This window comes from Schistocerca nitens, chromosome 10 (genome assembly GCF_023898315.1).
Source record: "Schistocerca nitens isolate TAMUIC-IGC-003100 chromosome 10, iqSchNite1.1, whole genome shotgun sequence".
In the NCBI taxonomy this organism is placed as follows: Eukaryota; Metazoa; Arthropoda; class Insecta; order Orthoptera; family Acrididae; genus Schistocerca; species Schistocerca nitens.
Genome location: NC_064623.1, coordinates 27379683 through 27395705, shown reverse-complemented (window position 1 = coordinate 27395705; position 16023 = coordinate 27379683). Strand labels below are relative to the sequence as shown.

The 16023-nt window shown below is 43.7% G+C and overlaps 1 protein-coding gene across 6 annotated transcripts in view; it reads right to left on the bottom strand.

Annotated features, from left to right (window-relative positions):
- Positions 1–16023, bottom strand: part of LOC126210295 (kinesin light chain) — a 424978-nt gene that overhangs the window by 38195 nt on the left and 370760 nt on the right. For all 6 annotated transcript variants that reach the window (XM_049939489.1, XM_049939487.1, XM_049939491.1 and 3 more), the window contains one exon: positions 2046–2195. In XM_049939489.1, the coding sequence (XP_049795446.1) occupies positions 2046–2195 (150 nt within the window). The remainder of the gene's footprint in view (positions 1–2045; positions 2196–16023) is intronic.

Genomic DNA, 16023 nt, shown 5'->3' with positions numbered 1-16023 from the left:
TTAACTTTAAACAATGTGTAGTTTCAAGACCTATTATTGTGAAGATTTATAAGTGCCCAATTTTTCGTCACAAGACCGTCAGTCCACGGCCAAGTTTCAGATGAGGAACCTGTGTCGGTTGGAACGACAACAATACTTCAACTTAACCGTGGAATAAGTGTTACACAATTAGGCCTGTGTTAAAACAATGACTGTGTCTGCTCCATATGTAACTGATTACTCTTCAAGAACTGTGAACTTTGTGGTTAGGTTTTACTGCTCGTAGATGTTCAATAGTAAACTATTATAGCAGTATGTGGAGGTTTGCCTGCAAACTATTAATGAGGCTTATCGAAAGTTAAACAATAGTGCATTGGCCATGTAACTGTGTATTATTAGGGGATTGTGAGCAGTGAAATTAAAGTACTGTGAAACTTAACTGTGCACCTGTCTGCTACATTATTTACAGTAGTCAGTGTAGGAATCCACAACCCATTTTCGGCCAGTGTAGCAACACAGTACGTCGACACTGAGGACGACGAACGAAGAAAATAAAAGCAGGCGGAACCACTACAACCACAGTAAAGTGTCTCCTTCTACAAAGTGACAGCTATCAAGTAAGTAAATTATTGCATTAGTTCTACAAGAAGGAAAACTGTTTAAATGCCTCAATGACAAAATTCAACACACTGATCAGGGAAAGATAAACCTACTGATTTAGTAAAATATACACATTGGTATCATGTAAAATGTGCCTGATGATAGAAGAGGAGTCTCTCAGAGTCATAAGAGAAAATTGAAGATATTTTCTGCCTCATTCAAGATAGTTTATTTCTGTTTTAGTTATATACATTTCATAATCTTCAGTGGCTTTAAGTTTGGTGTTCAGTCTCTCATAATGCTATCAGTTGCTTTGTGCTGGTAGTTTTATATGTACCCCACTTCATACACCTCGTCACGGTTTCTAGTCCCACCGTTATATTTACTGTCGCATTACGTAAAATATGGGGAAAGCAAATATCCACCTATATAGTGGATCAATGTATGGATCACAGAAACATGTGGCAGCAAACAGCATTCACACCAACTTTTGAGCACTAGCTCTATTAGCAGAAGTACTTACACACACACACACACACACACACACACACACACACACACACACACCTTTTCCTTGGTCAATGGAGTGTACGTTTGGGTGTCTGTGCAGTTTTGTGTGTGAATGTCGATACTTTATCTAGAAAAAGAGCTAGTGCTCACAAGCTAGTATGAATGCTGTTTCCTGTTGTGCGTTTCTGTGCTCTGTGAATCGATCCTCTTGTAGGCGAGTGGTTGTCTTTCCTTTCTTTAATTTTTTTTTCTACTATTTATTTTTCCAGCCACAAATTTCCATTATTGTTACCACTGTATTATGTGTGTTAAAACACTCTTTATTTTAAGTCCACATGTATTTTTATTACAGTAACATAAGGTTTCCACTTACAGATTATCTGTCACTTGATCTTGCATTTTTGTAATAAAACGTATGTAGCTGTTATAATGGATACAGTGAACAAAACGTATGTTAACACATTCGTGACAACAGTACCCAAGGTAACAGTATCAAAAACCATGACAAGTTGTATAAAATGTGGTACACATACCAGCACCAAATAACTGGCTGTGTTGTGAGAGACAGAACACTAAATAAAAACCCACGGAAGACAGCACAAACTGTGCAAGGAAGCAAATACTTTCTAGCAGAGGGCAAAAATTCTCTTCAGTTTTTCTTTGATAGCACACACAGTAAGGAACTACGACACCCAAGAGATATTTGTCACAAGACTTTGGCAAAACAGTAGTGGTTCTCAGCCTCGTGTCGATATAAGAAATACAGAAGTATGATAAACGGAACTGCCAGTTTTTGTTACCTGACAGCCACTGTCTGCTGTCCTCAAAGTAAGACTGCAGAGTGAAGATGTTATAGCACTGCCACAGCGCGGGACGTTCACACCGGCCATATCAATGACAGACTCCTGAGCAGCGATTGCAGACACCGGCACTTCCGAGTGGCCACCGTCACTCACCTCTTCTCCCGTTTCGTACTGCATCGAGTCGAGGGACTCGCGCGAGCCACGGCGACTGTTGCGCTCCTTTCCTGAAGAGCCGCTGCGGCGCCTCTCCCCGGACTCGCTGAGGATTTGAGCCACCTTTGCCTGTTTCACGAAGTCCAGTCCCTGTGGAAACAGAACACAATAGTAGCCACTGTTGCCAAAACTGAGCAATTCCCTGTAGAGAAATTCCTATCATTACAACACACCAGTGCAATGTAGTAAACATTGTGTGTGTGTGTGTGTGTGTGTGTGTGTGTGTGTGTGTGTGAGAGAGAGAGAGAGAGAGAGAGAGAGAGAGAGAGAGAGAGAGAGAGAGAAGCAAATTGTATTTCCTATTAATTAGGGCACTCTCATTTAAAAATCAACACACGAGATTCCACAGACAAATATTAGAAAAAGCTGATTAATTATTTAACAGTGAACTAAAATATTATTCCCTGACAAATTTATACATTTCCAATAAAGGCTTGCAAGCTGCAGTCACAGTCAACAATGTTACTAAAAGAGGCCTTTATATTAACATCTGCCACTAACTGTGCCAATAAAGAAGCACTTATGTCACAACTTCAGTAAAATGATGCTCAGGAAGAGGGCAGTACACTCTAGCCTTATCAGCAATCTTAGTTTTTGTAATACATGTAATAGTTTAGGATAAGTTCCCAGTGTAACAACTGAAAACTCCACAGTAACGTAATAGTTTAGGATCTGTGCCCAGTGTAACAACAAATAACTCCTCTGACGTAAGACATGCCTCCCACAATCAGACACTGGAAATGTACAACTTGTGTTTGGAACTGTGCTTGGAGCTCTTTTACTTAAAAATAAAACTGAACACACAATTTGTCTATGACAGTGATCAGTAGACAAAGGATTATACTGGTAGAGTAAATGTACACAAGTGAAAGGAGACAAACATGTACGTGAAAAAATAGGTAAATTTACTAGATTTTGGAACAAAGAGCTGTGCTTCTGGCAGAAATGTGGAGAAGGCTGGACAAAAAGTGAGTGGTAAGCCTTAAATTGTAACAAAATGATTCTTTCACTTTGCAGTGAAATGTGCATTGTGTTGAAAATTTCTACAAGATTGGAATTGTGTGCAGGACCAAGACTGTAGCACAGAACCTCGCATTTTACAGAAATACTACCAACAAACGAGCAATCCCAGCACGACTCTTGGCCACGCCTCTCCGGTTTCTTTCTGCTAGTACCTTTCTCTGCTACACTATCATTTGTGAAAATTGCAGCATCTGGAAGCAATTGTCAGAACCATTCCAAAATCAGACAACACGTATAGCAGTGGAAGCGTAGTAAGTAAGAAAAATTGCAGTGAGGGCGCACGCGTGTAGGCTCAGCAGTCCCTCTCGTGTGTCCAGACAGGTCAGTGTTACGCCAAACCTAGCTGGTGTAAAGAGGCCAAGCAAAGTGGAAAAGTGCAAGCGTGTGCCAGTGTGCCACAATAATGTCAAATGGAGCAATATTAGCATGCAAGCAAGTTTAAGTGATTGTTCCCCCGAGAAAAAGGCTTGTCGTATCTCGACACCACGGCTCACGTGTACACTTATAACATGGTGATGTGTCTGCAACTTTAGTTGGATTCACAAACGATGGCAGTGTGTGGTGGTCGAGACACGGGCAGGGGGTGCAGTGTTGCCAATCGAAAGCAACAATTGCGGTACTACATACCCGTGTTGTGTGTTTTATGCAAATTACGGCTGTCACTTGCTCGTGTAGAATCTGTAGCTTACCACCGTGTAATAAACAAAATCACTAAACAACTCGCTACGATCACGTTTATTACTCGCATCAGTTATGACGGCCACAGCAGAGTGCTCAAAACACCATCAAATAGTCGTTTTCTGTCAGATAACCAGTAACATAGGTGCACAGAACAAGCCTAAACTCAACCGCCATCATTCGTGACTACAGTGGCCAGAAGAAGATCGTACACAATGACGAGCCAGTACTGGACTACACTCTGTAACCACATTGCCATCTTCTCTGCACGGCCTTAACCAGTTTAACAGCTCTGTCAACAGTACTCGCTTAATACGGTATACTGCAACACACGCAGATCTCTGCTTACAGCTGGACCAGTGGCATGCACGCCTTTTTTTTGCTTCCTTTGACCAGAAACCATCACCACCTCTGACTTCAATACACATTTGGACATCACCAATGACAAGCTGGGTGGTAAGATATGACGTTTTTGAAAGAGTCGTCCTCCGTGCAATACTAAGCGAGGTGGCGCAGTGGTTAGCACACTGGACTCACATTCGGCAGAACGACAGTTCAATGCCGCGTCCGGCCATCCCGATTTATTTAGGTTTTCCGTGATTTCCCTAAATCGCTCCAGGCAAATGCTGGGATGGCTCCTTTGAAAGGGCACAGCCTACTTCCTTCCCTGTCCTTCCCTAATCAGATGAGACCAATGTCCTCGCTGTCTGGTCTCCTCTCTCAAAACAACCCAACCCTTCATGCAATGGGTTAGACAAGAGTACTGAGCAACATAACAGATGAATGCAAAGTGTAACAATTTTAGGGTGCCATTACCTATAATGTGCAGTCTTGCCTCTTCTGTAATGAGGGCAATCTGAACAGCAACCACAACATCAAGAAAGTTTTAAAACCCAAGGAACTGCCCCTCCTGTGGGTAGCTACACATGCCATATTTGAACAGGATATAGCCTGGCCATGTGTGGTGTAGAATGTGCAAGCCGCCTTTGAAGAATGACAGGTACAACTGCTTCCCTAGCCTATGTGACAAGTTGTCCATCAAATAGTCTAGGACACGGTCATTCGGCAACTTGTTCCACTTAGTTCCTACGACAACTGTCTATGCTTGACCGATGTGCCTACAAACCTTGTGGCAAGGAGTTCCCCAGCAACATATCTTGGCCCTCCGATTCTATCCTACGACATCGAAAGGCTACGGTTGCAGCATGTGGCAGTTTCATACCGTACTCAATTCTGGCAAAGTATTTGTACAGTAGTGTAATATTCATCACCTGTGTACTTTACTTTCATGTCCCTCGTCTGTGACGTAAATTTCACTGTAACCCTGTCTTCTCCTTGGCGTTGCAGCTTTCGTGTAAGTTCTACGTATATTGGCAGATTATCATTCCACGAAGAAAGGATATTTTCGAGGAATCACTTTATAAAGTATATTAAAGAATTTCTGGAAAGTAGGAGAAGTGAAGGTGTTAGGGTGAGTCGTGACTGTACAGTTGGTTCGGTAAGAATGTTGCCCATTAAGGGCAAAGTTTCATGTCTGATTCCCAGTCAGCACATTGTTTTAATCTGCAAGGAGTTTTTTTAAAGACACAGTTAAATGCAGCACATAAACTTTAGCAGACATCAAAAAAGAGAAAGTGAGATTTTTCACGTAAGAGAATTCAAAAACATCAGACTAGTAATAGTGGGGGTAGTAGACAAGTTACGGACAAGTACAAATATCCTATAAACAAGCCAGAAAAAGAAAGTGAGCACTAAGTGCAGAAAGATAGCGAAGAGGAATAAAGACGAATGAAATGAAAGTTACAATAAAGAAAATAAATGTAAAAAAGAAAGAAAAACCGAGACCAAAAAATTGTTATAAATTCACACCAAGTGTGTGCCAAGAACTAAGTACGCATTGTGGAGATTGATCACATTTCAAAGTTCTGAGGAACTCTGTTGTGTGTGGTGGAAGAAGTAACCAATGTAATGACTTATTTTGCATAGCAAGCTCTGCAATGAGATAGTGTTTGTTGCCATACATACTATTTATGTTCATTCGTACTTCCAATAGCTGGTTGGTTGTCATGTCCACAGTTACCAATATTATGGAGAACAATGTGGAACTGAGGCAAGCCACTCCACACTAACCGTATCAGTGCAACATTTTGGACAATGCTCAGAAATGCAATCAGAGGCAAAAACTTTCTCAAATGCACAATGGCATGAGATGAATATGTAGAAATCACAGTGATCTGGGAAAGTGGTACACTGCCTGAAATAGCACACACACTTTGATCTGACATAAAATACAGCCAAAATAAAACTGAACATAAAATGTTTTTAGCAAAGAGATGAACAAGTGTATCAATCTCTGCTGATCCATTACGGATACAGGACAGCGGCCAGCCAGATACTTACAAAATAAAAATCACCAAACAGCCATGTTTTCAGAACTTGTTATAAAGTGACATATGTATACTCCTGTGTACTCCATAGGTCATACTGCAAAATTTTTAACCTGAATGAGGATATAGTTTTTTCCTAAGAACTAGGGTGACTTATCTATAAGAGTTAGGGATATTTTTGATATATACTAAAAAACTAGAGAAGCTTTACTAGTTTGAGCTTCCGATTCTGTATATTGTCTATTTTTTTGTTTTTGTGATGTCTGACATGTTCCATTATAGCTCTGTGATGTCAAAATAGTTAGTTTCAATGTACTATTACACTTCATTTTCTGTAATGTCAACTGTAGTATACCTCCATATGCATACTACTCTTTTTTAACATGACTAAACTGGTTGTGTAAATAAAAAAAAGTAACACCTGAAAACGTAAGGCTGTTTGTTGATTTTCCGTCGGCAAACGTGTTGATCTTTTCAATAAGATGGAGCGACAGTAAGTACTGCAGATGCAACCTTGGCACACATTGAGAGAGAAGAGTAAGGTCAGCAAAAGCTGTAAAATTTTGTGGGACTCCAGATCACCTGAATTCTCTGCATGCAGTCTTTATATGTAGGGCAACTTTTAGAGTAAGATACATTCAAGTAACGATAATGAATTGCAGGAACTGCAGTAAATGTTTGACAACAGTTAAATAAGCATGCACAGCTCTGGGTCGATGATGATGATTATTAACATTGTGGGTTCCCTTTTCATTGACTGTGACAACTTGTTTTATGACTTATAAACACTTTTCAAGCAAATTTTATTTTGGCCAAGATGCCACATCACTTTTTCTTATATCATTCCTGATGTCAATTTTTTTTTCCCCGTTTGTGATCTTTAGTTAATATGACATATGTAACAGCTGCATGAGATAACTATTTCTTGTTGAAACACTCTTTCTTTAAATTTCACTACTCACTAACTGCTGATGACAACAATATATTTAGTTAATATGGAAACATTTTAATTGAAGAAATATTCACGATTTGCTACACCTGCAAACCACATGAATCCAATTACGCTGAAAATCTTTGTTTCTAGATTACAATGGCTTGTTTAAAAGCTCTCACTCTCCTCTTTCAAGAAGAGATTTTACTTTTTCTTAAAACTATACTTTAAAATTTATTTGTATTTGAAGTTTTTGAGTTCTAGACTGTTCCAAACTTAAAATTTAATTATTTTGAAAATTTTAGTGTCATAGTTTTGTGGTACCTGATATATTTGTGTTTGAAAATGTCTATTTTCACTGAAAGAACATGTTGCTTTGTTAATCGTTCAAAGTAGAAAATTTCACTTTACATAATTTTTTGGTGAACTCTGAGAATCCCTGCCAAGTTAAAACTGCTCTCCCATAAAATGGTTGGGATAATTTTGCCATTAGCTAGTTCCACAGCTATTAGTTAAACTTACTTCACTGCCTGTTGCATCTTTGTCCCTTTTAACTTTCCTGTCTACGTAAACATATAACTTATAAAATGCAATAACTTAGTATTTTACCAAACTGTAATTCCGTAATATACATGCCTGTAAATAGGCATTGCTCATGGAGCCCCACACAGAGTGCAGTTCTTATTTGTTAATACAGTCACTTTTTTAGTCAGTTAGCACTGCTAGTCAGAATTTATAAATCTAAGGCAGTCTAAAAAAGGTATAAAATGCAGACTTAAAAAGGCAACAAAAGTGTTTCTGGAGAAGAGAAATTTGTTAACATCAAGTATAGATTTAACAGTCAGGAAGTCCTTTCTGAAACTATTTGTGTGGAGTGTAGACATTTATGGATGTGAAACATGGACACTAAACAGTTAGACAAAAAGAGAATAGAAGTTTTTGAAATGCGGTGCTACAGAAGAATTTTGAAGATTGGATAGTTAGATCACGTAACTAATGAGGAAGTACTGAATAGAATTAAGGAGAAAAATTTATGGTACAACCTGACTAAAAGAAGAGATTGGTTGGTAAGACGAGCCATCTAGGGATCACCAATTTAGTACTGGAGGGAAGCGTGAGGCGGGGAGGGGGGTTAAAAATTGTAGTGTGAGATTGAGTTATTGATTGTGAGGGGTTATGAGACCAAATGGCATGGTCATCAGTCCCACGATTCCAAAGTTAAGTCACAGAAGAAAGAGGGTCTGCTAAAAGTGGACAGATCCAGTCAGCCGAGTCCAATTATAAAATAGTGAACATTAAACACATACAGTAAAAGCATAAAGGTGAGACCAAATATATATATATATATATATATATATATATATATATATATATATATAGAGAGAGAGAGAGAGAGAGAGAGAGAGAGAGAGAGAGAGAGAGAGAGAAGGGGGGGGGGGGCAGTCACGGGGTCACAGACCGAGAGGACTGTAAAAGAAGTCCCAACCACAGCCAACCTGCCCGTGCTTCACGACTAAAGTAGAAACTTATATCTGGAAATAAAAACCACAAAAACCACTTCTGTGGAGGAAACTGAGGACCAGTTCAACCATCTGTGGATCATCTGTTAATATTAAATTTAAGGTATCGGGAAGACTACACTTAACACGAAGGCCCAAAAGAAGGGGACATTGCACCAATGTGAGATATTGTCAGTCTGGCTCCACAATCACATAGTGGGGGGGAGGGGGGGTCGGTCATTACACACGAGTAAACGATCGGTGAGCCGGGCACGACCAACGCATAAATTGCATAACGGTGGACTACTCCTGAGAGGAGCAAAAGGAAGAGCGCCAAACTGCAGAAGACTCCTCCATTGTGCGGAGTTTATTACTATGAACAGTAGCGCTCCAGGTGGCATTCCACTTTGGGGCATATAGAGATTTGACGTAGACCCACATATCTGCAGCTGGAATCGTGAAAAGAAATGGGGTAAGTATCTGCTTCTCTAGCCAAACAGGCAGCCAGTTCATTCCCTGGGGTGCCCACACGACTTGAGACCAAGAGAAAGACAACTGAACAGGCGGCACACTCAAGTGCAGAGAGGAGGTCACAAATAGCAGATACCAAAGGGCGACGAGAGTAGCGTCAGTCACTTGCCAGCAGGCTGGTCACGGAGTCTGAACAAATTAAAACACTGTGGAGGGAGGCCTGAGAAACAAAAAGGAGGGCCCTGTGAATGGCTAGAAGCTCTGCTGTGAACACACTACATGGATCCTGGCAACAAATGCTGTTTGAAGCCAGTAGAAGATGTGAAAGTGTATCCCACCTTATCGACTGGCTTAAAACTATTAGTGTAAAAGATGGTGGCACCCTGGAACTCTGCAAGGATGGCACATACGAGAAGCTGGTAAACCATAGAAGCGACAGAGACCTTAGGACTATGGAATAGATCGGTCCTAATCCGTGGTCTAGGCACCATCCGAGGGGGGTACGGGAGGAAAAAGATGGGGTGCAGTCCAGAGAGTGGAGAGGGAGATCCGACAGGGGGGGGGGGAGGGAGATGCATGCCAACCGGCAACCCCACCCGTGGGCGGGTGTTAGAAGGGAGACATCCCTCGCTGGCAAAGAGCACAGGGTACACGGGACGGTCAGGGAATTGGCGAATGGCGATTGCGTAAGAAAAAGGAGTTGGCTCCGTCAGATGTGTAGAGGGGAAATCCCAGCTTCTACGAGGAGACTATCGACAGGACTAATGCGAAAGGCACCAATAGCCAGACGCACCCCACAATGACGGACAGGGTCACGCGAGTTTCAAAGTGGAAGGAGCTGCTGAGCCATAAACCTGACTACCATAATACAGTCTGGACAAGACCAGAGCACAGTAAAGATGGAGAAGAGTGGAACGCTCTGCACCCCAAGACGTGTGGGCCAGGAGGCAGAGAGCATTTAGCTTCCGAATGTGAGGCAGCCATGTCAGCTTATCAAAAATAAGGCCCAAGAAACCGGACTGTGCTACAACATTGAGGAGCTGGGCACCTAAATGAAGTTCTGGATCGGGGTGTACTGTGAGTCGACAACAAAAATGCCTAACCAGTGTTTTCGAGGGAGAAAACTGGAATCCGTGGGCTGTGGCCCACACAGAGGCCCGTCGGATGGTGCCTCGGAGATAGCACTCGGCAGACGCTACCGAGATGCAAAAATTGTGGACGTACAACGCCGGGCTAACCAGAGGCCCAATAGAGGTCACAAGCCCATCGATGGCAATGAGGAAGAGTGCGACACACAGCCCAGAACCCTGAAGGATACCACTCCCCTGAATCTGAGGGGCACTGAATGAAGTGCCAACTCGAACCCGGGACAGCCGGTGAAATAAAAACTTGTGGATAAAAATCAGAAAGGGACCACGGAAGCCCCAGTCCTGGAGGGTAACTAAAATGTGATGGCGCCAAGCCGTGTCATACGCCTTATGTAGGTCAAAGACGACTGCAACAAGGTGCCAGCAGCTAGTAAAATCTTGTCAGATGGCAGATTGCTATCAGAATAAATGGTCAGTTGGAGATCGCCCTACCTGGAAGCCACACTGATATGGGAACAGAAGACCCCGAGATTCGAGTACCCAACATAATCTGAAGCTGACTATCCTTTTGAGTAGGTTACAAAGTATATTCGTCATGCTAATTGGGCGGTAGCTGTCTAGAGATGTTGGGTTTTTCTCGGGCTTAGGGATGGAGATAACTATACTGTCTCGCCATTGCGGCGCAAAAGCACCCGTGAGCTAAATGCGGTTAGGAACTGAGGAGCTGCTGCCGTGGGGAATGTCCAAATGTTGGATCGTCTGGTTGTGGATGGAATCTATACCTGGGGCCGTGTCTTGAGAAGAACTAAGAGCCGGCACCAATTCCCATTCAATGAAGGGTGCATTATACGGCTCGACACGATGCGGGATGAAACAGAGGGGCGTCTGTTCAACTCCGCATTTCTGCCGGAGAAAGGTAGTAGGGTAGGAAGACGACGACGGTGCCATTGCGAAGCGTGTCGCGAGGTGTTCTGCGAGGACCGACGGATCGGTGCACAGAGCTCTACGGAGGTTCAGACTCTGGACAGCTGACTGTCGCTGGTGGCCCAGACCCGGTGGACCAAATCTGCGACGAAGAGAGACATGTCCCGAGGGAGGAAACATAGCACTCCCAGCATTCCTTTTTACTCCACTTAATAAGGTAAGAGCCTTAGCACGGAGACACTTAAAAGTGAGGAGATTGGTCTGTGAAGGGTGTCACTCGAATCACTGCAGCACCTGTCGGCGGTCCTGGACAGCGACTGCAACGTCCTCGGTCCACCACGGTGCCAGTTGACGAGAGGGACCTGTGGACAGGGGGCAGCAGTGCCAGCAACACGAAGAATAGTGGCAGACGTACCTTGCATGACTGTATCAATGGAATTTGAGAGGTAGGTGTCAAAGTGCACAGCAGACGTACAAGAATGTCAATTGACCCTGCGGAATGCCCAATGTGGGGGCGTGTCTGCCTGGCGGCAGCAGGGGAACAATAGAATCACCAGAAAGTGGTCACTGTCGCGAAGGTCATCACGGGACGAGGAATGTAGGGAAACCACGAGGGTACTGGGGGAGATCGTGAGATCGATAGCAGAGAAGGTGCCACGAGCGACACTGAAGAGAGTAGGGGAACAATCTTGAGAGACAAATCGAGGCTCGTGATAAATTGGTCAATTAAGATACCCCTACCCATTGAAGTGACCCCCCAGTGGATCGTGGGCATTGACAGGGCAACAGAAGGAAGTGGCCTACCTGGAGGGAGGTAGACATTGCAAATGGTGACTGCCGGAGTCGTTTGCACCCTAACCACTATCGCTTCCCAGTTAGTACGTAGGGGGATCCGGTCACTAATGACATTGGAGCGAACCAAAGTGCAGACCCCACCAGCATGGTTCTGACAGAACGGCCGATAACCACGAAATGTTGGAGGGCGGTCATCACAGAAATGCGTTTCTCGAAGAGCAAGACAGAACGCAGAAGAGGAGACAAGACGTTGCATTTTCGGTAGGTGACTAGTATCAGTTGCAATTCCACAGGACGATCACGTGGCAAGAATGCAAGGTAGACGAAAGAAGCTGAGGAGGAGGTCAGGTCCCTCCGTCAGTAGTCGTCACCGACAAGGATGGGGTGACATCCGTAAATAAGATGTCAGACTCAGGTTGCGAGGTAGGAGATAGCACCTCTGGGGGGTGCCTTGTCATGGGATTTGTTGTTTCTTCTTCTTCTTCTTCTTCTTCTTCTTTTTCTGAGGTGGAGGAGGGCAGGGCACAGAGGGAGTACAGGCTTCTGCTAGATCTGGAACTGAGAGTGGGTGACCTAGGGCACACAGATGGTGTGCCTCGTGGCCGAGTGGTGGGAAGAGTCTTCTGGCCCGAGAGACACCGGGTAGAGGTGTCCCAGGAGGGAGCCCGATTTCCAGCAGGTGCTGAAGTAGGGGGGGCACTTCTTTGGCCAGGGAGGGGGAGCGGCTGCCTGATGGGAGGTCGTGGGAAATGGAGGGGAGAAGGGGAGAGAGGGACGGGGCTGGGGTAGGGATGAGGGAGGAGGAGGAGGAGGAGGAAATACAGCGGCAAAAGTTGAAGATAGTGAGACTGGATGGATGGAGTCTCTCATACTTTTGGCGAGCCTCTGCATAATGCAGTTGATCCAGGGACTTGTATTCTCGGATCTTCTTTTCTCTCTTGTAAGCCGAGCAATTTGGCGAGCAAGGGGAGTGGAGGTCAGCACAACTGACACACACGTGGCGGAACACAGGGGCTTACCTCACGTAGTGGGTGACCACAGTCACCACACGGTGTGTCCACCGTATAGCGGGAAGACATATGCCCAAAACGCAAGCACCGCATAGGTGGAGGGATGTATGGCTTCAGTTCACATCTGCAGCACATAACCTTGACTTTCTCTGGGATGGTATCCCCCTCAAAAGCCAGAATGAAGGTGCCAGTATCGGTGCAGTTGTGTCTGCGACCCTTCTGCACACGTCGAACAAAATGAATGCCACGCAACTCCAGATTATCCCAGAGTTCCTCATCAGTTCGCAGAATGAGGTCCCTACCAAAAATTACTCCCTGGACCGTATTCAGAGACTGGTGAGGAGTGATAGACACCGGAACAGTGCCGAGACGATCATAGGCACGAAGAGCTGCGGTTTGGGTGCCGGAAAAAGCTTTGATCAACAGGAAACCTGACCACATCTTGATAAGAGACTCCACTTCACCAAACTTGTCCTCGATATTTTCCACAAAAAACAACGGCTTTGTGGCAGTGAATGTGTCCCAATCTGTCCTAGTACAGACGAGGTAACGGGGAACGGGTTTTATCCCAAGATGAACGAACCTGACCCTCCTCCCACAGTGTAGCCAGGGAAGGGAAGGTAGCCAGGTCATACAAAGCGGCATTCAACGATTCTTCACCATTCGAAAATACAGCTGTTTCAGAACTGTCAGATTTCTGCAGCTCGATACGCTTCATGCGTGAAGCATCTGCCCTGATACCACCCATTCAGACCAGGGACTCTCCCCACAGGTGCCATCCAGCCACAGCAAGGGTGGTGTGGCACAGTGGTCGTTGCCGGTAGTTCTGATGCTCCAAGAGGATGAGCACCACTCCTTGGCGTACGTGGGAAGGGAACAACTCTGGTATCAATAGTGCAATCGCTGTGCTGTCAGGAGGCTCAGTCATATAGGTACATAACAGCCCCACCACACGGGCTGGCTACACGTGCTGGTGACCTAGCAGGATGGACGGGGCTAAAGTGGGTAGGGGGAGAGGGGAAGGAAGGAGGAAGAGGAATCCACAGCATATATGCTAGGGAGGGAGCTCCTCTAGTCTCACACTAAGAACAGGAAATTTTCAAGTGGAGGTCAAACCTCAAGTGGAGATGAAAGAACAGGCAAAAGGAACAAAATTGTAACCAATACAGGAAACCTGTAGATAGCCAGGTTGACGTCAATCAGAACACCGAGAGAGGAGAAGGTGGTGGCAACGGGGAAGGAGTGAGGATGGGGGGGGGGGGGGTCAGGGTGAAAGAAATGCAGCCAGGGAAGGAAGAATTGGCTGCAATAGCTCAGGGCCCCTTGTGTGTCACACATGAACTCGCGAAAGAACTGAGTGAGACCGAAAGATAAATACAATAAGCACATTCAGAAGTATGTAGGTTGTAGTAGTTACTCGGAGATGAGACTTGCACAGGATAGAGTAGCAAGGAAAGCTGCGTCAAACCAGTCTTTGGACTGAAGATTACATCAGCAACAACAAGGCAGTCTTGACTGGATATTAAAGGTGACTATTTATAGTTTGTAGTGAGTCTGCAACCTGTACATTCATTTGGTCGTTTATTCCCATGTGTGAAGATCTGAACATTCTCCATGTTTTTGTAGCTTACTGACCTGTGTGAAGAAATAGATTGCAAAAAGTGATGCCAATAATCACAGGGAAGAGATTAAAACCACGAGTCCACAACACAAGGCAGAGACTTATGAACCATGTTTGTAAGTTACATTCCCAGGAGACAAGATTACAGAAGAATAACGGTTGCAAGTAATTTTTAACTTTCCAAAACTCACAAAACAGTTTACATTAACTCAGGCCCAAATCAGTTTGAATACTACCTTCAATATGCATAATATCACAAGGACTTTTCACTTAACTGTTTAGTTTCCTTTATACTTAAGAGAATGCTAATACCAGAGTGTGATCATTTTTTTGGCACCACTTCTTTTAAATGTCAAATACATAAGAAAGGCAGTACAACAGTTACACTTGAGCACATTCTAGCCTCCAAAAATACGGTTTTCCAGTTTCTTACCAGTTTCATTTGATAAACTTTCTCAAAGATTGTGCACTCCTCCAAACTGAATTAAAATCTAAATTTTTCTATAGCATCATCCAATGTGAGAACAGAAATCAACTGGGCATGGTGGCATAGTGGTCAGCATACTTGACTCGCATTTGGGAGGATGACAGTTCAGATGGCCATCTGTATTTAGGTTTTCCATGTTTTCCCTATATCGCTCCACGCAAATGCTGAGACAATTTCTCTCTCTCTCTCTCTCTCTCTCTCTCTCTCTCTCTCTCTCTCTCTCTCTCTCACACACACACACACACACACACACACACACACACACACACACACACAGAGAGAGAGAGAGAGAGAGAGAGAGAGAGAGAGAGAGAGAGAGAGAGATATCTGATGACGGAGTTTTTCCTTGTTTAATTTTTTTAAAAATTCATCCATGTTATATGGATGCTGTTTGAGGTCTGCAACTGTATTATATGATAATGTGGAATAATTTATACTGCTGCCATCACTTTTTACTAATGTTTCATTAGCACAATGCTGCCATCATCAGGTGCATTATACAGTTACTTATACATCAGCTGATAGGTTATGTACATTAGCTGTGTGTACCAGTGGGGTTAAGAATCAAAAAATAAACCTGTGTGGAAGGATAAATCTGTTATAGTGTGTACATTATGTGATATCATGATTAGGTAATATACTAATGCATTTACTTACATTTCTGTTTGCGATTTCATTTTCTGGCACTTGTGTTGCCAAAGATTTTGTGTGGGTATATAAGTAATCATCCACAGAAAGGAAATGGTCAGAGTTTCGTCTTTTGGTTTATGCAAAGGAAAGATTGAAGTAGATGACAGCTGTAAAATATTTTATTTTTGCTTATTCCATTTCTAGCAGCCTTTTTGTTCACAGTAGAACAGCGCAATTTTGTCGAAGTGTACACAGTTTGTCACAAGGATCTATTATGAAATTTTCACTCTGCAGAGTGTGCACCGATATGAAATTTCCTGGCAGATTAAAACTGTATGCCACACTGAGACTAGCTCAGGACCTTTGTCTTTAGC